Genomic DNA, 23511 nt, shown 5'->3' with positions numbered 1-23511 from the left:
TTGTTGGAACCCTAGCTGCTGCTAAATGTTCAAACATGCTTTTGTCTGTGCTTAGTAAAAAGTTACTTTTTCTTTCTGATAGGGACCTTTCCCCGTAATTGATTTTTACTTATGTAGTTATTTTTCAGAGACAGAGTTGCTAGCTGTGGATACTTTATTGATCCTTTGAGACTTTTCTACGCAGCATACATGTTTCCTGCATTATTATTTATCTGCTAAAAATAGTGAAATTGGGAAGTGGTGATTTGCAGATGTGGACAGCTGTCAGTGGATGCTTTTACGTTTCCTATTGTCACAGTTTTCGGATAACTGCATCTGTTTTCCTCCTCCCTGATCCACCAAGGGCACCCACCACAGGCTTCCAGCTCCTAGCCGTCACCACTCTTGGGCGAAGACTCACATCTCACTGATTGGGGGTTCTCTGAAGCTGCCTGCTTTGTGATAGACTAAAAGGCCAGCATCGGCACTTTGCTTTCTCACCCAAGGCTATGACCAGTGTATTACCCGCAGTTATAGATTACTGCACAACTCTTTCTGAGAAAGCACAATTATTCTTATGGTGAAAACGTTAGAGAAAACATATTAAACACAATAAAAGAAGCTGCATGCATGTTAAAAAGCCTACATGAGGTCACCCCCCAACTCCTAACTTGGGTTCTGTGGTAGGTGTCAGTCTTTCAAAACCCAGAACTGGATTTTCCCTGTATCTACAAAGTCATAACTGTCTCAGAACCAGAACCCTGATTGGGCAGTTCAACTGTTTCTTTATATAGCTCAGGCGTTTGATCTTCAGTCTTTGAGATCACGTAATCAGAAGACAATGACCTATTCCTCAGGGCATAGCTTCAAAATAGGGTTTTTGCATAACGGGCGATGGGGAATTTGCATGATCTCTTCTTAGGTACTCCCGAGGAAAACCATCACACACTTTTATTGTTCCAAAAGTCCATTCTTGTCTGGCACATTTTTATTATAGTCTTTTGAACTCCCTAGCTCACATCACATTGCTCCCCTAGAGAGGTTACACACAGTACCGGCACACAATAATTAGCATACTTTGTATTCAGTGCAGTGGACCCCAAAGATACCTAAACTTCATTCAGTAAGGTCTCACAAGTTTATTGCTGGAAATTGCCATATCTGTCACACCTACTGTCTGCTAAAAGCCATTATTTACATCCCTCTGTTTCTAAAAAGGCAGAGTTTGAGAACTTCTCTTGGAAGCATTGGTCTCTCCACAGAATCACCGATTACCTTCCAGATTTGCACTGAAGAGTATGGGATATCTTTACTCATGCTTGTGAAGGGTCATGAGCGGAGAGACTCTGGCCCTGCCTCTTCCCTTCTGGCTCTGCTGTACTGCCTCTGCTTGCCACCTCTGTTTGGGGGGGGGGGGGGGGGGAGGGCGCGGCTGTGTCCCACCTCTCCCTCTTTGTACCTGCTCATAAACCGACCCCCTTCTCTGATGCTTCCTTTTTTTACTAAAAAAAAATTTGGCTCATGAACTAATATATATGGTAATTACAATGAGTGGCAGAGTGATCTTTTGGCCACAGGGCAACTATAAGCAGGCTTTGGCATTTACAGTTTGCGTGCTATCTGGCAAGTTGGAAGAATATTTGCTCACTCCTGAGAAATGTGCGCTAGTATCTTCAGCCAACATGAATGGGTTTATTTCCCTCCCTGCCTTCAGACACAAACTTATGTCTGAAGACTTAGGGGTACATTTTGAAAGTGATCCTCTACTCTTGCTTATTATGTAGCCACCTTATGCTATGGCGGTTATATTTCCGCATGTGCACGGGAGTTTGTTGGTTTAAAAGAAATGAAACAGGAGTAAACTGAATTTTGCAAGTTTACAGCCCGCAAACATAATTTTAAAGAATTTGCCTATGGATTGATTAATAGTATCCGTTCATTTGATTATTTCACTGAAATCTAAAACTGTTGATTTTAAATTGCTACTGTGCCTCAGAGCTGGCCTGCATTGGGAGCTTACATTGGCATACAGTGGTGTGAAAAATCCCCTCCCCACCCCCCCAGAGATGTATGCTGACCTAACTCCCAGTGCAGACAGTGGTAGATTGACAGAAAAGTGCTTTCGTCTCTCCGGGGGTAGAGGGGTGGATTATCTCTACAAACGGGAGAAACCCCTTCTGTCAGCGGAGTAGAGTCTACACTGAAGGGCTATAGTGGTGCAGCTGTAGCAGTTTAAATGTAAACAAGCCATCGGTTATCTGTTCAAAATGCCTGAATTGTGATGAAATGATAATCCATTATACATTTTTTTGTAATTAGAAAGATTGCACCACATTAAACACTGCTTAATAAGATAGTATTACATAAAGGCAGTCTGCTTAAATGACACTTAATGGAAACAATTTACTCGTTGGCTACATACAACACAATTCTTCTTCAAGGATTGCTTATATGTATTCCACAATAGGTGTGCGTGCTCGCCATGTGCACTGGTGCTGGAAGTTTTTCCCCTAGCAGTACCCATAGGGGGGAGTGGCATGTGCCTGGCGCAGTATAAGGGGAGCTGCGTGCTTCCCCCACCCTCAGTTCCTTCTTGCCGCTAGTGAAGGTGCATCAGAACTGCTCTGCTCCAGCTTTGCTGTAGCTCGTCCCCAGAACTGTTCATTTAGTACCTGTAGTTAATTAGTGTAGTTAATGAGCGCTGGGATTTAAGTCGTACGGTTCTTGTCGGCGTTCTACACCAAGAAGCTTCCTGCGCACAGACTGTTGCACTGCTTGGGAGAAACCCATATCAGTGAGAGATGCAAGATTTGCAAATTGTTTAAGCCTCGGACCAAAAGAGAAAGGGACATTAGGCTCTGACCCATTCTGATGGAGTCAGCGTTGACCCTGACCCCGGCATGCTGCTCTGAGCTCGTACCGGGCACCGCGGTGTTGGTATGCGGTGATCCGCCGGTGCTATCGATCTGTCAGCACTGCTCCCCATCCGCGAGGAACACCAAGAGATCCAAGAAGACTCCCTCTTTGCAGCGGCACTGAGGGAAGTCTGGGACAGAGGCTCAGCCCATGTCGGGCAGTCCTTGTTCCCCACTCACATAGAGCACAGTAGCCCGGCCTCTTCGGAACAGGCCTCTCTGGATGTCCAGATGCTGTCCATGTCTGAAGCCCTCTAGGCAGCCCAGGACGTCTTGTCCGTGTCGGTGCCCGGAGTGCTGCCGATGTCGGCTCCATGCTCCAGAGGCAAGCCTCTGCTGGGATCTCCACAGTCACCCCTCGCTCAGTACCGGTCTTGATCAAGAGAACATTCCCGATGTCGATCACCACCCAGCGTCTGCTCGGGGCAGGGTCCATGTGGATTGCTCTTGATGCTGACCAGACTCTCAGGCTGGGATCCATCTGGCTGGGACTCGCAGCACCAGTCCTCCTCAGAGAGCGGACATCTACGGGGCCCACAGCGGACGCTGTCATCAGTCCTCGTCCTGGAGAGGGTACCGCAGTCGGTCACAGCATGGTTGTCAACACCATTCTCACTTGGGCTCCTGCTCCAAGTTGCTGCCAAGGCACTGCAGCCCCGGGCGACAATCACCAGCGCCTCGCCATCACAGGTCTGCCTGTCGAGGCCATTCGTGGAGCAGCTATTACCGTTAGTACCGGTCCTCCACATCAAGATCGCAGTCTGGTGGCTGTCGCAGATCCCGGCACCGCCATTCTCCCAGTCAAGAGACAGCAGCAGCTCCTACGCCATCCCAGTCTCCATTCGTAGCCGTCCTTTGACAGGCCAGACCGGTCAACCCAGGGAGCCGGCCCCACAGCAGGTGCAGTGGTACTGAATGTGGCGGGCACTGTGGTCTCTGGGAGCTCACTTGGTGGCTGGAGTTAGGAAGCACTGTTGGCCTCCCTCTCCAGACCCCCAACAAAAGAGTCGGTGGGATGCTCGTCCTCGATACTGCGCCCGGAGTCCAACCAGATGGTGGATCCTCTGGTGCTAGCCAACACCCAAAGCACTGCACCAGCCTCTTTTCCCCGCCTCCCTCCAATCCCGCAGGAGGACTTCAGGGTCCACTAAGAGCTCTTAAAGAGGTTGGGAGCAAGCCTCCACCTCCAGGCAGATGAGACTTCCTGTTCAATGTGTTGTCCCGATCAGCACTGGGTAGGGTGGCCTTGCTGCTCCATGAAGGGGTAGCTACAATTTCAAATGCCCTATGGCAAACATTGGCCTCGTTGGCCCCTATATCAAAGGCAGAATGCAAGCACTTTGTACCCACTAAAGAGCATGAGTACCTATATACCCATTTGGCGCCCAACTCCCTGTTGGTCGAGTCAGTCAACCGCAGGGAACGACAGGGTCAGCCAGCCCTGACCCCAAAGAATGAAGACTCTCAGAAACTAGATTATTTCGGAAGAAAAATGTGTTCATCTTTGAGCTTCCAGTTACAAGTGGCAAACCATCAGGTCCTCTTGGGTCGGTACTAATTTAATCTGCGGGGCTCTTTGCCTAAATTTGAGGTCTCCCTCCAGGAGCACGATAAGGAGGAGTTCAGGTCTCTGGTGGAGGAAGGGACAATGGCAGCTTGGGCTTCCCTGCAGGCTGCCTCGGATGCTGTGGGCATGACCGCCCATTCAATGGCCTCCGTGGTGTCCATGAGACAGGCATCATGACTCCTGTTCTGCGGGCTCTCCAGCGAGGCGCAATCCTCCATGCAGGATCTCCCATTTGATGGGAAAGCTCTGTTCACAGAGGAAACAGATACAAAGCTGCATGGCATGAAGGATTCCCGCACAACCCTCCAGACCCTTAGTCTCTATGGGTACGTCTACACTACGGGATTATTCTGATTTTACATAAACTAGTTTTGTAAAACAGATTGTATAAAATCGAGTGCACGTGGCCATACTAAGCACATTAATTCGGTGGTGTACGTCCATGTACCGAGGCTAGCGTCGATTTCTGGAGCGTTGCACTATGGGTAGCTATCCCATAGCTATCCCATAGTTCCTGCAGTCTCCCCCGCCCATTGGAATTCTGGGTTGAGATCCCAATGCATTATGGTGCAAAAACAGTGTCATGGCTGATTCTGGGTAAATGTCGTCACTCATTCCTTCCTCCATGAAAGCAACGGCAGACAATCATTTCGCGCCCTTTTTCCCTGGATTGCCCTGGCAGATGCCTTAGAATGGCAACCATGGAGCCCGTTTTGCCTTTTGTCATTGTCACTGTATGTGTACAGGATGCCGCTAACAGAGGTGGTACTGCAGTGCTACACAGCAGCATTCATTTGCCATTGCAAGGTAGCAGAGACGGTTACCAGTTGTTCTGTACCATCTGCTGTGCTATTGTAAATTGGTGATGAGATGACGGTTATCAGTCGTTCTGTACCGTCTGCTGCTGTCATGGGTGCTCCTGGCTGACCTTCGCTGAGGTCGGCCGGGGGCACAAAAACAAAAATGGGAATGACTCCCCGAGTCAATCCCTCCTTTATGGTTTATCTAAAAATAGAATCAGTCTTGCCTAGAATATGGTGCAAGTGTACTAGAGAACCAGTGTATCAGAGAACACAGCCGCTCTGTGTCAGATCTCTCAGAAATGATGAGCTGCATGCCATTCACGGGGGGTGCCCCTGCAACAATCCCACCCGTTGATTCTCTTCTCCACCAACCTTTCTGGGCTACCGTGGCAATGTCCCCCCATTTGTGTGATGAAGTAATAAAGAATGCAGGAATAAGAAACACTGACTTTTTAGTGAGATAAAATGAAGGGGAGGCAGCCTCCAGCTGCTGTGATAGTCCAGGCAGGACATTAAACGGTGTGGGGGGAGAGGAGCCCAGCATCCCGCTGCTATGATAGTCCAGGCGGTACAGAATCTTTTCTTTAGGCATGGGGGGGGGGGGCTGATGGAACCCAGACCCCAGTTGCTATGATGAGGACGGTTACCAGCCGTTCTGTACCATCTACCAGGAATGACCGGGAGTCATTCCTATTTTTACCCAGGCGCCCCCGGCCGACCTCACCTGAGGCCAGCCAGGAGCACTCACAGGATGATGAGAATGGCTATCAGTCCTTTTGTACGGTACCGTTTGCCACCGGGGAGTGGAGGGGAGAGGATGCTGCTATTCAGTGCCGCAGCACTGCACCTACCAGCAGCATGCAGTAGACATAGGGTGACATATAAAAAAGTCAAGCAACGATTTTTTTCCCTTTCATGGGGGGAAAGGGATGGTAAATTGACGACATATACCCTGAACCACCCCGGACAATGTGTTTGGCCCTACAGGCATTGGGAGCTCAGCCAGGAATGCAAATGCTTTTCGGAGACTGCGGGGACTGTGGGATAGCTGGAGTCCTCAGTACCCCCTCCCTCCCTCCGTGAGTGTCTATTTGATTCTTTGGCGTTCCGTTACGCTTGTCACACAGCACTGTGCTGTGGACCCTGTATCGTAGCCTGGAGATTTTTTCAAATGCTTTGTCATTTCGTCTTCTGTAACGGAACTCTGATAGAACAGATTTGTGTCCCCATACAGTGATCAGATCCAGTATCTCCCGTACGGTCCATGCTGGAGCTCTTTTTGTGGGACTGCATCACCACTTGTGCTGATCAGAGCTTCACACTGGGCAAACAGGAAATGAAATTCAAAAGTTCACAGGGCTTTTCCTGTCTACCTGGCCAGTGCATCTGAGTTCAGATTGCTGTCCAGAGCAGTCACAATGGTGCACTGTGGGATACCACCCGAAGGCCAATACCGTCGATTTGCGGCCACGCTAACCCTTATCCGATATGGTAATACCGATTTCAGCGCTACTCCTCTCATCGGGGAGGAGTACAGAAACTGGTTTAAAGAGCCCTTTATATCACTCTAAAGGGCCTCGTTATGTGAATGGGTGCAGGGTTAAATCAGTTTAATGCTGCTAAAATCGGTTTAAACGCATAGTGTAGACCAGGCATATGTCCGGCTCCGGCAAAACCTAAGTTCAGACCGCAGCAGACTACAATCCCGACCGCCCTCTCGAAGTATGAGGCCACCCATAGGAAGTAACGGGACTATAAGAGACGCCCTCACAGGCAATCTTGTCCTGCCCCCCAGCCTGGACCCTCCAAGGGCAAGCAGGCAGGGAAAAGGTGATTTTTGACAGGACGCTCGGGGGCAACCCACTATTCCTCGTCAGGGATCCAGCTCCAATAAAGCTTCCTTTCTCCAACCGGTTTTGTGCTTTCCTCCTGGAATGGTCTCAGCTCACTTCGGACCGATAGGTCTTCAACACCATCTCCTGGGATTACACCCTCCAGTGTACCTCTTCCCCACCCAACCCTCTTGGGGGACCCCTCGCACAGAGCGCTGCTCGAGCTGGAGGTGGGGCGGCTCCTTGGACTAGGAGCGATAGAGGTGGTGCCTGAGGAGTTCATGGCTATTACTCCTGTTAGTTCCTTATCCCAAAGGCCAAAGGGGGTTTCAGGCCCTTACTGGACCTACAGGGTCTGAACCAACACATGGTGAAGCTCAAGTTCCACATGGTCTCCCTGGCCTCCTCCATCCCCTCCCTGGATCCCAGGGACTGGTACGCTGATCTCGATCTACGGGACACGTACTTCCATATCCACATATTTGAGGGGCGCAGGCGCTTCCTCCGTTTTGTGGTGGGACAAAATCATTACCAATTTATGGTCCTCCCATTTGGGCTGTCCACTGCCCCTGGAGTGTTTACAAAATGCGTGTCAGGAGTGGTGACCTACCTCAGACGGCAGGGAGTACAGATATTTCCCTATCTGGATTATTGTCTCGTCAAGGGCACCTCCCGGTTGCAGGTGAGGATCACATGGCACTCCTCCTGTCCACATGCACCGCTTTGGGCCTACTGGTAAACAACACCAAGTCCACTTTAGTCCCGGTCCAGTGCATAGAGTTTATCGGGGTGCTCCTGGACGTAGTGTCAGCCGGGGACTCTCTCCCGCCTGACAGGTTCAAGACCCTGAAAGGTCTCATAGACTCTGTCACAAGGTTCCCAGTGACAACAGCTAAGGTTTGCCTGCAACTCTTGGGTCATATGTCAGCGTGCACGTACGTGATCCATCACGTCAGCCTCGGGATGAGGCCCCTCCAGCTCTGATTGGCTTCGAATTTCTCTCAGGCCACAGACAGGATGGACAAGGTCTTCACCGTGCTGGACGCTGTGGTTACCTCCCTGCAATGGTGGTCCACCCTGAACAACATGTTCCAAGGGGTCCCATTCAGGGACAGGGCCCCGTCACTGGAGCTGGTGTCCAATGCATTGGACCTGGATTAGGGGGCCCATGTGGGGAGCTTTCAGACCCAAGGTCTGTGGTTGGCTAGGACCTGACCCTATACATAAACATCAAAGAGCTCTGAGCAGTGTGGCTGGCGTGTATGACCGTCCGCAAGGTCTGGTTTCTAATGGACAACATGGCCTTGATGTTCTATATCAACAGGCAAGGCGGGGCCCACTCCTCTGCTTTGAAGCCCTCAGGCTGTGGGACTTCTTTATAGCTCACGACATCAACCTAAAGACCTTTCACTTACCAGGTGCCTGCAACGAGAGGGTAGATTGCTTGAGCAGGGACTTTTCCTCGCAACACTAGTGGTTCCTCCACCTGGAAGTGGCCCACTGGCTCTTCCGATGGTGGGGAACTCCCCAGGAGGACCTATTCGTGACTCGGCAGAACCAGCGATGCCCCCAGTTCTGCTCTGGGGGGGAGGGGGAGAGGGCCTGGAAAGGGGTGCTATCTCCAGTGCCTTTGTCCAGTCCTGGTCAGGCCGGCTTCTCAACGCCTTCCCTCTGTTCCCTCTAATTAGCAGGGTCCTGGAGAAAATAAAGTCGGACAAGGCCCGAGTCCTCTTGATTTCCCCAGCGTGACCCAGGCAGTATTGGTATGGGACCCTCATGGGCCTGGCGGTAGCTCTGCCGTGGCCGTTGCCGCTCCGCCCAGACCTGCTGTAACAGGACCAGAGCTGCCTCCTCCATCCCAACTAGCAGCTCTTCTCCTTAATGCATGGCTGCTCAGTGGTTAGGTAGAGAGGAAAGGACGTGATCAGAGCAAGTTCAGCTCATCCTCCTCGGAAGTAGACAACCCTCCACTCGCTGCGCTTATTTGGCGAAGTGGTCCCGGTTTTCTAGGTGGGCAGCAGACCAGGGGGTCTCCCTGGTGACTGCCCCAATCCAGCTTATCCTTGATTACCTTCTCCACCTGAGGGCCCAGGGCCTGGTGCCCTTGTCCATCAAGGTGCACCTGGCGGCCATATCAGTCTTCCATCCGCCGGTGCAAGGACCCACAGTATTTTCCCATGCTATGACTGGCCAGTTCCTTAAGGGTCTAGGCCGTCTTTTCCTGTATTCTAGTCCCCCAGTTCCACAGTGGGACCTAAACCTGGTGTTGGCTCGTCCCTCCAGGCCCCTGTTTGAACCACTGGCCATGTCCGATATACAGTCTTTCATAAGGACAAGGTCCAGGTCCGCCCACACCCCGTGTTCTTCCCGAAGGTGGTCTTCGCCTACCACGTGGATCAGGACATCTTTCTACTGGTCCTCTGCCTCACGCATCCAGTGAGGAACGCCGCCTCCACACGCTTGATGTGCAGCTGGCTCTGGCTTTCTACCTTGAGTGATCTAAGCCATTCAGAAAGTCCTCACAACTGTTTGTCACCTCGGATGAGCGCACCAGGGGCCAACCGATTTCCACTCAGTGGATTTCCAATTGGATCACTTCATTCATCCATTCCTGTTATAAACTGGTGGGTGTCCCCCCACCACCCATTGCGAGGGCACACTCGACCCGGGCACAGGCCTCAACGGCTGCCTTCGTGGCCCACGTCCCAATCCAGGACATTTGTAGGGCCGCCACGTGGTCGGTTCACACGTTCACCTCGCACTATGCGATCATCCCCCAAACCAGGGATGATACCGGATTCGGCAGGGTTGTCCTCCATTCTAGGAACTTGTGAACTCCTATGCACCTCCAACAGATATAGCTTGGAATCACCTGTTATGGAATACACATGAGCAATCACTAACAGTTACCTTTTCCGTAACTGGTGTTCTTCAAGATGTTGCTCATGTCTATTCCACATCCCACCCTCCTTCCCCTCTGTCAAAGTTGTATGGCAAGAAGGAACTGAGGGTGGGGGGGAGTGTGCATCTCCCCTTATACCGTGCCAGGCAGGTGCCATTCCAGGAGTCGTGGGAGCACTCCCCCATATGGGTACTGCTAGGGGAAAAACTTCTGGCACCGGTGCACATGGTGAGCACGCACACCTACTGTGGAATAGACATAAGCAATACATCTTGAAGAACAGCAGTTACGGAAAAGGTAACTGTTTTTTCTTAGTATAATAATCCTAACAAAATGGCTGTTTTTCTCTACCTTCTAAAGTAATGTACAACATGTTAAAAAAGAAGTGTAAAAAATTAAAGATTAATGTGAAGAACTGCCTGACAGTTGCAGTAGGTGGCTCCGAATGGGGACACACAATTACTGTGTGTATTCCTACAAACATACAATTGTTTCAGTATTATCTCATATTTACATCTAAAATAAACTGTTTTTTCTTTTGGTTCCCATAAATCTGCTTTCTCATGTAATAGTTTTCAAAATTATCTTATAAGACTTATAATATTTAATACTATTAAAGAACTCAGTTATACTAATTTTACTCTTGAACAGAATGTTCCTGTCGAACAGAAATTTATTTTTGCTATGAGACACACAATATCAGAATTTTTTTACATAAATGAACAAGATAGTGAATACAATAAACCATGTAATAGTTCGTTGATAAGTTTAGCAGTGAACTCCAAATGAGACAAGTATTCTGATTAACCAAAATAGTTTTATTCTGACTTTATCCAACAAGTTCCAATTTTTAATATTATCTGTGCTGAGTAGTGACTGAAATAAACCAATCTGATTTTATAGTTGTGAAAAATGTAACTTGCTCGGGTTTAATTGTTGGTGTTCTCAAGAAATAGTTTTTAGAAGTTTACGCTTTAACATTCTTTTTATTTCGTCTAGTTCAATACCAGATGGAAATGATGCGAAGCCTTCGCCACGTAAACATTGATCATCTTCATGTTGGCTGGTACCAATCTACTTACTATGGCTCTTTTGTCACTCGTGCCCTCCTGGACTCCCAGTTCAGTTACCAACATGCAATTGAGGAGTCTGTCGTTCTCATTTACGGTTAGTATGAGGTTTCCTTTATTATTCTTTTCCCCTCTTAATATTATTACTACTATTTTTGTATTCTGTCTTTTGCCTGTAAGAGTAGCCTGGCAGGCCTTTTCAAGTAAATACCAACCCTGTGTCTACAGCAGCCTCAGCAGCAGCTAAGTCTAGACAGGGTTTCCTTCTTTCTGTTTATTTTTCTTGCTATCAGAGCCCTGATGTGTACGTTTTGGAATGCTGGAGTAGCTGCTTCATTTTTATTCCTCCATCTCCCCTCCCTCGTTGAAGGGACTGGTGGAACTAGACCAGATGTCTAAAAACGCCCGATTGCTAGAGTGTCTGGCTCTGTACGTGACTGACCAATCATAACACAAAATGCCAAATTTTTTTATACCTCTGACAGAAGCATACAAAACCTGGACTGTTTCTCAGCACAAAGATTTTTTTATTTTCTGTCTATTTAATGGTGTTTCCTCAAGCTCTCCAGACCAGATGTTCTGTGCTGTATCAGAACCGTAGGCAATTTAACAGCTTTATAGCCTCCCCCTCCCCGAACACTCAGTTAGCCATATCTGGCAGACTTGCATATAGTTTCCAGCTGAGAAGTAAATGTAACGTCCTGAGTATCTGTCAGAAAAAATACTAATGAATACGATCAATCTTATGAGCTGCCCCAAAATTGTTTCAGTATGTTAACAATTGGATTACAGTAAAGAACAAGTTGTTAAAGTATACTTATATTGGCTGGAAACATTGCATCATCAGACCTTGATGAATTTTCCACTTGTTCAAGTCTATTTTGGTTTTCATTTTATCACCGATTGCTAAAAGTTTGACTGTGTTAAATTTCAGACAACATGAATGTTAACAGTTTTTATTCTAATATTGGCATACCTTAGCCGCTATCATGCTGCAAGTGTTAAGCTTCCCTGTCCTAGGAATTTAACAGTTTGTTTAGAAAACATTCCACTGAACTCAAGACAGTATGTCAAGAGGAAGCTAATCTTTTTATGCATCAATTATATTTTTGTCCCAAGCAATTAGACAGTTTGCCTAATATGAATTAGCCTATATCTAATCCTAAATCTCGCTTTGGTATTAAGTGATTATGGTTTAGTAAATATTTTTATTTTACTACATAGTAGGTAGAGCTGCCTTTTTGTGAGGGGAAAACCTTTATATTTCAGTGAGGCAGCCATCATATGTGAGGAGTTTGGGTAGTTTGTGCTAAGGAAAAGAAATCAGGAATTAGTACTTTTCACTTTTCTTAAATATAAATAACTTTAAGTCCCACCTTTGCATTAGATGGGTAAATGGATGCATTACATGTAGTTCAGTTCTATTTATATTTCATTACTATACTTCTAGTCAGGGGACCACAGTCCCTGTTGTGCTGATTTTTTTCGGTTTTTAAATATAAATATGCAATATAATATTTTTCCTAAAATGTAAACCGTCCAAAGAAATATTCACGTAGAAGAAGACTCATTTTAAATCATCTTTGTAATTGTGTCCTTCCTCCTTGCTTTGTCTTAGATCCCATTAAGACTGCCCAAGGATCTCTGTCGCTAAAGGCTTACAGACTAACTCCCAAACTGATGGAAGTTTGCAAAGAGAAAGATTTCTCTCCAGAAGCGTAAGTATTTTAAAAGGATCTCTCTTCATGATCCTTCTTTTTTTGGGTGGGGAGTGGGGAGGATGGAGGATGGGAGGAGGAGGAGGAGGGTTAAAAGGAGATTTTTAACAAAAAATTCTGGTGTGATGTCAATTTCTGTGGAAACCAGGTATGTAATTCTAGTGATGGATGTGTACTCAAATGCAATGTCTAAGAAATGATGAAGATGTTGCTCCAAGCACTCCTACAATTGGCTTGGGGAAGCAACACTAACATATGTTTTGAAAGGATGTGCTGCATTCTATCACTCCAGCCCTGGGATGAGTGTTGTGAAGACAGCTGCAACTGGGAACAGAGGCAGAGATACACTGAGGTGATCCAAAAGGGCAGAAATACACAGAGATAGAGAAAGGGAACAGTCTCTTAAGGCTTTGTCTACATGGCTGAAATTGACCAGCATGGGTATTCTGGAATAACTATTTGCTATAGCTATTCCTTGGGCACTGTCTTCTGGAATAAAATTACGTGTATTCCAGAATATTTACTTTGCTTCCAAAGCAGACCTATCAGTCTAGACTGCCTAGCACAATGAGGCCTATTAGCACTATCACATTATCAATAATAATAAACAATCTCTTGGCCAGAAATAGAGAGACCTCTAAAAATACAGCTGTTCTTGAGACTTGCTAATCAAATAACAAGTTTTACGTTTTTTTGTGGCAAGAATATGTTTTGTGAATTGTGTTATTTAATTGGTTACAACAATGCTGCTTGTTTGATACTGCCATTGAGTAACCACTTATAATTGAAGCAGCTGCTCCCATGACATTTCTCCCTAATCATCTCAATGCTCAGTATCAAAAAAGAAACCCACGCGAAGCTTTCATTCAAAAAAACTGAACCATTTCACTGCTCAGTGTCTAAAGATAACACTTCCATTAGTGTGCTGCTTAGTCTAAAAAATGGAAGTGAATGTTTTAGTTTCCAGCCTTAATGGAGCCGCACATACTGCACGTGCCCCCAGACTTGTGTATTGTACCTTTATTTGTTGGTCTGATGATAGGTATCCGTGTCTATTTTGTCTGTTTAAAAATTAAAGTAAGGGGTAATAAAGATAAGGTAAAATGTTACAAAAATAAGAAAATTCTGTTCTGTTCTGACTAGAATTTAAATGTATTTCATCATCCTCTTTTAATGATGTCAGTGATTTAAAGTTATATGTTCAGTTACTGGAGAATGCAGCTTTCCATAAAAGCATTAGTGTGTTTCATTGTAACACAGTAGTTGTGAACCTAGAACTTATTGCAGAGCTATGTGGTGACTAGTCACTTCTAGTTAAGAAAAACTGATGGTAAGGAAAACAGTAAAATATTCTGGTGGGGCAGAGTTAACCTTGCCATTGTAGTCTTTTGGTGGAAGTTTATTCTTGTAAATAACACATTAGTGATTAAAGCATCTGCTTTACTTTTGAGGGCTTTTTCACTTGGTTAGTTTGTACAAGGCTTTTTAATGTAAAGTTTTTCCATGCAAATGCCTCTCTTGGCAATGGAGCTCTGGAAATCTAGGGCTCTACGGAATCACCAGCTGACTGTTGCTAGAACAAGAATAGCGACCTCAAGGAGCAAAGTTCCCGGTTATGTATAAACTTTCTAAACTTGCTTTACAGATTGAAAAAAGCGAATGTTGCATTTGAGCACATGTTTGAAGAAGTGCCCATTATAATTAAGAATTCGTACCTGATCAATGTTATGCTGTGGGAGCTGGAAAAGAAATCAGCAGTAGCAGATAAACATGAATTGCTCAGTCTGTCTGGCAGGTAAGTACTTGTTAAAATAATGGATGTATCTTTATTCATGTTCCCAAACTGCACTTCAACACCATCGTGAAATCCAGCCTTGTTACAATCAATGGGAGTTTTGCCATTGACTCTAATGGAGCCAAAATTTTATTCCTCCTGTCCTGCTTTGAGTGAGGCAAAAACTAATGCTAAAAACAGTGTTTAAATTCAGAGAATAAATAATTTACATATTCAACGTGTACCTAGTAAACATTGTAGTTAGTGTGTGTTTCTTCACTTTGTGGATCCTGCTAATGCTCAGCACCTGTAAAATTTGCCAAACAGATCTCAAAATAGAACAATATCTTTGGCTTCATTGTTTTTGTCAAATATAATATATATGAATGATTTTATTAAAAAATAAAGCACATCTGTTCTGCTGAGCCAGTAATATGCAGTTAAAAATGATAAACATTCCTAAACAAGAATATAGTGCTTGAAAAGAGATTTCAATTACAATTGACTTTACTAAGCCTGGTGTTGACGGTATCCGTTTTGCTAAAAAGTAGCATTAGGTTTGCTGAGAGTTTGAGAGCCCGGTGTCAGGTTGTCTCCTCTCTTCTGTGGCATCTCTATTACTGAAAGTTTGCAACCATGGCAGCCCATTCAATATGATCCTCTGCGAATCTCTTTGTGGGTGAATAGTCCTTTTCATCCACCCAGGATACCATATTGTCGATCCATGATCTTTTTCTGCCTTGTCATCTTCTGACATCAACTTTCCATTCCAGTGTCTGTAAACATGCATTGCCTGCTGAACCTCTAATGTGCCCTGCAAATTGAATCTTTCTTTCAGAAGATCTCTAATTAGTGTTTACCGAGTTCCCATAATCTCCAATACTTTTTTTGTTGGTTGCACAATCTGTCCATATTTTTTCTACATTCTTTTATAACACCATAATTTGAAGGATTACAGTTTCTTTATTATCGATTTGTTTGAATGTCCATGTTTCACACCTGTAAGTCTGTTTTTCAGAGTTGGAATTTAGTCTTCAGATTTATGTCCCTTCTCATCAGATGTTTAATCTTCCAGAATATCGTTTATTCTGCTATTCAGGTGCTGACTTCAATGTCTAATCTTCTATTTTCTGTAATGATGCTTCCCAAGTAACAATAATGTCTCACTCACTAAATGGCTGTGTCATTTACTGAAATCTTGCCTGTTTTCCTGTGATCCCTACAAACCACTGTAGTTTTTGTCTTGTCCACATTCCACTCTAAACCATCTTCTTTGTCGTATTCATATATAATCTCCACTAACTTCCTCAGACCTCCTTCTGAATCATCCAACAGCTTTGTCATCTTCATAGTGAGTGTTAGTTGTTCGTTTTCCATTCCTCTTAATCAAAGAAACACAAGACAGTATTAATTTCATCAGTCACTATAAATGTTGAATAATGTCAGTGACCTTATACAACCTTGCTTCAACTCTCTCTTGATCTCTATTAGGTTTTCATTTTCATTTCCCATTATAGTAGCCTTCCGATTCCAGTACAATTGTTTAAAAAGTCTTAAAATTCTGATTTTATTTGGTTTAAAATTTAAAAATGAATCTGTAATTTCCTATAATAAAGTCTCCAGGGCTTTTTAACCGAGTGTAAAATAGAGTATAAAAAAGAATTTTTTTGATTTAGTGATTTTTGTGGTAGGTTAGAAATGAGTTAACGATTTCTAGCATTTATCTGTCGTAAATATTATTTTTTGGCAAAATATCCCTGGACAATAGTGTAAGAAATGCTGATTATAATTTTATCACAGGTTTAGATTACTGGGCTGATGAAGAAAATGAAGAATTATTTTGTGATGTACAAGATGGGATGTATCAACTATTGTGTGATGGTTTCAATATGTAATCCTTCTATTTCTGTAGAAACCAGTGTGACAGAATTGCATTCCATCACAACGAGCTGCCAGGATTCTCACTTCCTGGTCTGGGCTTCCCAATACCAAACTGGCTCCAAGATCTTAAAGGTTTCTTTGGCCCATAAGAGCAGTGTGTGAGCCAGACCCGTATTGGTTTTTTAGCTGCCATCTAAGCTGACGCACTGCCTCTGGAGCCTGCCAGTGAGTTCCCTCTTTACCATGATCAGCAAAAGCCTGTAGGAGCTGTGCTTTTGCCTGTCATGGCACTAATTCTTCCATTTTCATTCAAGGTTGTCCTGATGCAGGCCATCTTCTCGCAGGCTGGGAGTAATTGGCACACTCAGCACATTTGGAGTGGAGGGATTTTTTGAGATACTTGCAGCCCAGAACTGATGCCCTTGCCTAGATAATTTGGGGGAGGGTCAAGCTGAAGGTAAAGGGGATGAAGGATTGTTTGGAGTTGGAGGAGCTGGAAAACTACTGTTCAGATAAGATACATTCACTGCAGCGGAATGAGATTATGACTTCTCATGGGAGGATCTAACATTTCTCCAGAAACTGTCCAAGCAGCAGGTCTTGTGTTGAAACATGTCCAGGAATCTAGAGGTGGCATGATGGATACCTAAGCCAAGTAACCTCATCCAAAAAGGTTGCCATTCCTTTGCAACTATTTTCAACCAGCTGGTGGAGGTTACAATATATGCTTTACACAGCTGCCTGTGCCTTAATCTGCATAAAAGAAATATGTACTCCTTGAGGGTCAGACTTATCCAGTCTTCTGTAATGGCGATGTTGTGGTTTCCGTCGTGGGGCAGGAAAAGCTTGAGGATTTGCTTTTACACCAGAGAGAATTTCTTTGGGGAGCTGGCAGAGGCCTCATTGCATTCAGAAAGTCAAGGTATACCTGAATTCTCTTTGCCACGTGCCTGCTCATAATACCCCTTTCACAAGAGCCAAAAGGAAAAATCACCACATCATAAGCCAGCATTTACTTTGTATTCAGGCTGTCAGAACCTTCTCCTGGCCCCAAGTGTTCCTGCTCTTACCCAGGTAGCCCTTGGTACCTCCGACACGAGTCCTGAGCCTTGTTTAGAGGGACTACAAGCACAAGTTTCAGAAAACCCGCAGACTGTACACATGCAAACCCCATCCCAGCAAAGAATGGTGGTGGGTTCCTTATCAGGAAAAGATACTTCAGGGAATCTAGCTTCTCCTGGCAAAGAGACTTTCAAACCTCTAACACTGTGAAGAGAACTACTTGGTATTCAGAAAGACAAGAGAGTTCTGACTCATCCTAGATATCAGTGAACTGTATCAGTATTACTCATAGATTCGTATATAAGGCCAGAATGGCTCTCTGTGACCATCTAATCTGACTTCTTGTATGTTAGATAAAGGAACGATTTACTGTGGAAGACATGTTTCTAGAGGAAGGCAACTGACTCTGTGCTCTGATCCTTTTGGACATTAACATGCACATAGGGATATTTCCAGTGCCTATAAGAAATATCTTGTGTTTGTCATGGGGAAATAGCACTTCCAATTTCATGTGTTGTTTTTTGATTTGGCATCTACTGTGTCTTTGTGAAATGCTTGGCAGTAGTCATGGCTTTCCAAGCACCTTCCATCCAAACTGTAGTAATGGCAGTTATGTCTAGCTTAGAGTCAAGAGCCTCTGCCAAGGAATTTCACACCCAGGGAACTTGGTCTTTCCTCGTAAAACCTTCCCTCGCATATTCGTGCTCTGGAGGAGTGTGGTTCTGAAAATATTAAGGCTCTTAAGAGGCATGTCCCCAAAGGCGACCCAACTTGTAACAGACAATCAGGCCACCATATTTTGTATAAACACACAGGGATGTGCTAAGCATGACCTCCAATGTCAGGATGCCTTGCAGCTGTAGGAGTTGGTGGGGGGTCTGTCCCACAATATGCTTCTGGTTGCCATGTATTTAGTAGGGTAAAAATACAGTTGGACACGCAATCAGTCTGTGACTGATATTCACAAATAGTCTCTCTTGGGTAAGTGGTGGATCAGATCTTCCTTATAGAATCATAAGGCAGAGAGCGCGTAAGTTTGTTGTCCAAAGGCACAGAACTGAGAATATAGAACTCAAGTCTCCTGACTCCTAGTCCTATGCCCATTTTAAAGGCTGTTACCACATCAATCTGCAAAAGTGCTCCCTCAGTACCTCCAACCCCCAAATCAAAGTACAGTAACTGGGTTTTCCATCACCATCTTGATCACACAGAGTTATCCACCACAGGAAGAGGGGAATGTTGTTGAAGGGGACGTAGTTCCTTAGTGGAGCAAGGAGGAAGAGTGGCTGCAGAGAAACTGGTTGACCCTTCCCAAACAGTGCAACTGCCGCATAATTTTTCTTATACACACTCTTGCCACTCTGTCCCTGATCTTTATTCAAAGGGGAAAAAATTAATTGGGCAATCCATTCAGTGAGATATCATCTTTTATGCAGAGCTGAATGCAGTGAATTGTATAGCTATTTGTCCTATGGAAGGGAATAGCATCTTCTAAATAAGTGTCTTTATTACTAAATTTTCTCTGCAGAGATTGAGGCTGTGCAGAATGCTAAATTTTTATGCAAAAGTGAGCCTCTTCCACAGATGTCTTTCCTTAGATGATATGTCTCCTTTGCCTGACATTTGGACCTGACAAATAAGTTTTAAGTGTTTAATAAACTCACCTTTATCTGCGTGGATTTACTGCACCATACCAGCTGAGTGACATGGAGCTTTACATTCTTTGGTTGTAGAGGGTGACTGAAACAATGTCACTAATTTTGTTTTACCAAGTGTTATATTTGTATTTTATTAAATATGGATTCCTGTCAGGGTTTGTACAGCAAGCTTTTATTTAATTTGCTTCATAGACATGCTTCATAGATGTGTGTGTATGTACATTTACACTCTCAAAAATCAGTTCTTGTTGGTCCCTTTTTTTTTTTTCCCAAGGAGGTAGGAGCAAGAATTGGCGTAAGACGTGTGAGATAACTATATGGAAAAATTGGTCCTGTAGTTGGAGCATACTTATCATTTCATGTCTCAGTTCACATCTGTTTAAGTTATCAGTTTTCAGCTTTTAGTTTCCCTGGCAATGAAAGCAAACTCCACATTACTACAACTTCTAACAATATCTCCCTGTTTCAGTATTCTGCTAAACTTGAACTGGCCCCAGAGAGATTCACGTAAAATCATTCTCTGTAACTAGCTGTATTTCATGTGGACGCTATCTGTATAATAATTATGTATTTGTGATACCCACATGCCCTACAAGGCCATTAGTGTGCGTGTACACATATGCACTTGCTTCTGATAATATCCAGTGCGAACACTCTGGGTAATATAAACTCTATAAAAAGTGGAAAATACACACACCCATGGTCATGGCAGTATTCCACAGTTCTAATATCATACAGTTAAAATGCTCAAAAGCCAAACAAACCCCAAAACAAAAAACAAAGCAGGAAGTTCAGAAATAATTATAGAAAAACCTTTGTTGCTGCTGTGCAGTTGAAGATTTTATCCCCTCTTCTCGCCCCTCCCCCAAGAGATTTTTAAACTTGAGTAGAAAATAAACGGTGGGGTGAGCAGGAGACTCTGCCTAGAAGGAATTATCAAATAGCAGGTCCAATACTTAGAGACAATGATGAGCTCCCTTAGCTACTTTCTAAGCATATACCATGCTGTGCTTGGTTCACAAGCGGCTTTAAGCTGTAACTCTGTATTTCCTGGCTTTTGTAGGAGCAATTTATAATTTTAAAGGCTACATTTGTGTGTTGAGAGGGATGTGGGGGTAAACTACATACTATTCCCTTAGATTTATGCCACTGTCCTATCTGCCGGTTGTTTCCAGTTGGAGTACATACAGCACAAGTGAAGAGTGTAGAGAGAATGCATTGTAAAAGATTGAGGGAAATAATCATATGGACAGTCTAGATGAGTAGTGGCTATATGATTCTGATGTAGAAGTACACAAAACAGGGTAGCTAACTAAAAACTAGTAATAATGTATTTCAGTAGAGAAAAGAAAAATGGAGTCTGTGTGACTAACTGGCCTGGAGCCAAGTATGGGTGAGCACTGCTCGCTCGGAAGCCTGCAAGCCCTGCTTCCAATCAGTCAAAGAGGTAAAATACAGAGCAGTGATGTCCCTTCCCCCACACTCCTATTTGGTATGAATGTTGTCACCATAAATACCATACTAAAAGTTTTTTGTGAAAAAAGTTAATTTGTTTAAGAACATAAGAATGGCCATACTGGTCCATCTAGCCTCATATCTTGTCTCAACAGTGGCCAGTACCACAGCTTCAGGGAGAGTGTAGAGAACATAGCAGTTTTGGAGAGATCTACCCCAGTCTTCCTCTCATGGCTTCTGTCAGTCAGAGGTTCAGGAACACCCAGAGCATGGAGTTGCATCCCTGACCATCCTGGCTAATAGCCATTGATGGACCTGTCCTCCGTGAACTTATCTAGTTCTTCTTTGAATCCAGATATACTTTTAGCCATCACAATATCCCATGGCAATGAGTTCTACAAGTTAATTGTGTGTTGTGTGAAAAAGTGCTTCCTCTTGTTGGTATTAAACCTGCTGCCTATTAATTTAATCCGGTGACCTCTGTTTTTGGTATTGTGGGAAAAGTTAAATAACACTTCTGTATTCACTTTTTCCACAACAGTCATCACTTTATAGACCTGTCATATCCCTCCTTAATCGTCTCTCTTCTCATCTGAACAACTCTAATATTTTTTAGTATCCTCATATGGAAGCCATACCATATCCTTGATCACCTTCATTGCCCTTCTCTGAACCTTTCCAATTCTGTTTTTTGAAATGGGATGAACAGAAATGGACACAATATTAAATATATTGTGTAGCTGCACCATATATTTACATAGTCATATGATATTTTCTGCGTTTTTTATCCTTTTCCTAATAGTTCGTAACATTCTATTAGCTTTGTTGAACACTGCTGTGCATTGAGCTGAAGTTTTTAGAGAACTGTCCACAATGACTCGATCTTTCTTGAATAGTAACAACTAATTGAGAACTACCCATAATGTGTGTAATTTAGCTTATTTTTTCCAGTGTGCATTACTTTGACCTGTCAGGGTTGAATTTCATCTGTCACTTTGTTGCCTACTGACCCAGTTTTGTGAGATCTGCCTGTAAATCTTAGTTAAGTCCAAAGCACACTACAGTCTTGAAACTATCCAGATCATTTGAGGATGTTGAACAGCACAGGTCAAAGTATATATCCTTGGGGGATCCCGCTGTTTATCTCTCTCCATTATGAAAAACTGACCACTTATTCCTACTCTTACTTAGTTCCCTTAAGAGTTGGTGAGGGACCTTTGTCAAGGCTTTCTGGAAATCCAAGTACTCTGTTAACTGGGTCATGCTTATCCACCTGCTTGTTGACACCCTCAGAGAATTCTGATGCATTGGTGAGGCATGATTTCCTTTTACAAGTTGTGTTGACTCTTCCCCCAACATGTTACATTCATCTATGCATCTAATCATTCTGTCCTTTACTATAGTTTCTACCAGTTTGCCCAGCAATGAAGTTAGGCATACTTACCTGTAATTGCCAGGATCACCTCTGGAGCCCTTTTTAAAAACTGTTGTTACATTCGTTGCCTTCCAGTTATCAGATACAGAGGTTTGTTTCAGCAGTAGGTTTCAAATTACAGTTAGTAGCTCTGCAATTTCATATTTGAGTTTCTTCTGAACTCTTGGGTGAAAACCATCTTTCCCTGCTGTGATATCTTGAAAATTCAACTTTCCTGTAAAATATTGAACATAAATTTCCAGGAAAAAAAAGTGGTAATAAAAATTGTTGAACAGACTGCATTTGTCTGGACAAGCTTGCTGATCATCTAACCTAAATTGGACCCACCCAGCCTTGCTGTTTCCATATGGCCTGTGGTATGGAATGTTGAATTGGCCTGACTGGAAGCAACTCCGTCTGCCAGTGACTAAAGGGCAAGTGATATCTTCAAAACTTCCAAGTATGGCTTGGTAGCCTAGTTAATTTTTATGAAGCTTTGAAGAATATTTAACTAATCCATCAGTAGGCTTAGGAAGATTGCATATGGCTAACGGTGACTTTAAACCAAGGATATGGAACATAGTCATTGTATTGGAACTGTTTAGGGGTGCACATCACAAATCCATCACACTGTTTTGGATACATTTGGCCTGAATCTGGAAATTGCAGGTGATTGAGGTTAGGAAGTGGCTTTATGGAGCTAAGTAAGGGAGTCTTCCCACACCTTCTTTCTGCTTGCACACTGTACCTGACTGAAACCACTACTCCCTCTGAAACTCCCTGTTAGCTGCTAAGTATAGATGTTCAGAAAGTTAAGACCATGGACACTTAGATATTATGGTGATGGAAGCCAACTACCCAGATAGATATATGGTTATACTGGGCCTGGACTTTCACTAGCAGTAACTTTCTCTCTCCAATTTTTTTTTTTAAGAAAAACGTTGAAACACATTGGTTGGTAAGTGGCAGACATTCTAGTAGAACTGTCCTTAAACAATAAATGGTTTTCAATAAATGCATACCATGTTACTATCAATTTATACGAGGAAGCTAACTAGCTGTACTATTGGACAAGAACAGTGGTCAAGTGACTTTTTTGTAATGCATTTGAATTTTAAAATATTTTTATGGTTAACTTTACCAGTAAGAAATTACATTTGTATTTCAGTAATCACTTGGGGAAGACCCTGCAATTGCTGATGGACAGAGTGGATGAAATGAGCCAGGATATAGTTAAATACAACACTTACCTGAGGAACACAAGCAAGCAGCAGCAGCAGAAACACCAGGTTGGTAGCTGAGAGAAGCTGAATCAAAGCTCTTTTTCCCACAAAATGAAGGTGAAGCATCATATAAGGCTACATTTAATACCATTCAAACTACACTTTAGACGCCCCCTGCATGTCAGCTGCTACATATAGAGGTTTGTTCAGAAAGCTAACTTTCTGTGCATTATTTGAAACTCTTTGCCACAAACATCT

General features: G+C 43.9%; 1 protein-coding gene across 1 annotated transcript in view; it reads left to right on the top strand.

The window, feature by feature from the left end:
- EIF3H (eukaryotic translation initiation factor 3 subunit H) overlaps positions 1-23511 on the top strand; it is a 123483-nt gene that overhangs the window by 93964 nt on the left and 6008 nt on the right. Inside the window, exons 3-6 of the mRNA XM_030553732.1 lie at positions 10998-11165; positions 12687-12786; positions 14432-14581; positions 23199-23319. Of these exons, the coding sequence (XP_030409592.1) occupies positions 10998-11165; positions 12687-12786; positions 14432-14581; positions 23199-23319 (539 nt within the window). The remainder of the gene's footprint in view (positions 1-10997; positions 11166-12686; positions 12787-14431; positions 14582-23198; positions 23320-23511) is intronic.

This window comes from Gopherus evgoodei, chromosome 2 (genome assembly GCF_007399415.2).
Source record: "Gopherus evgoodei ecotype Sinaloan lineage chromosome 2, rGopEvg1_v1.p, whole genome shotgun sequence".
NCBI lineage: Eukaryota > Metazoa > Chordata > Testudines > Testudinidae > Gopherus > Gopherus evgoodei.
This window is presented reverse-complemented; position numbering and strand designations above follow the sequence as displayed.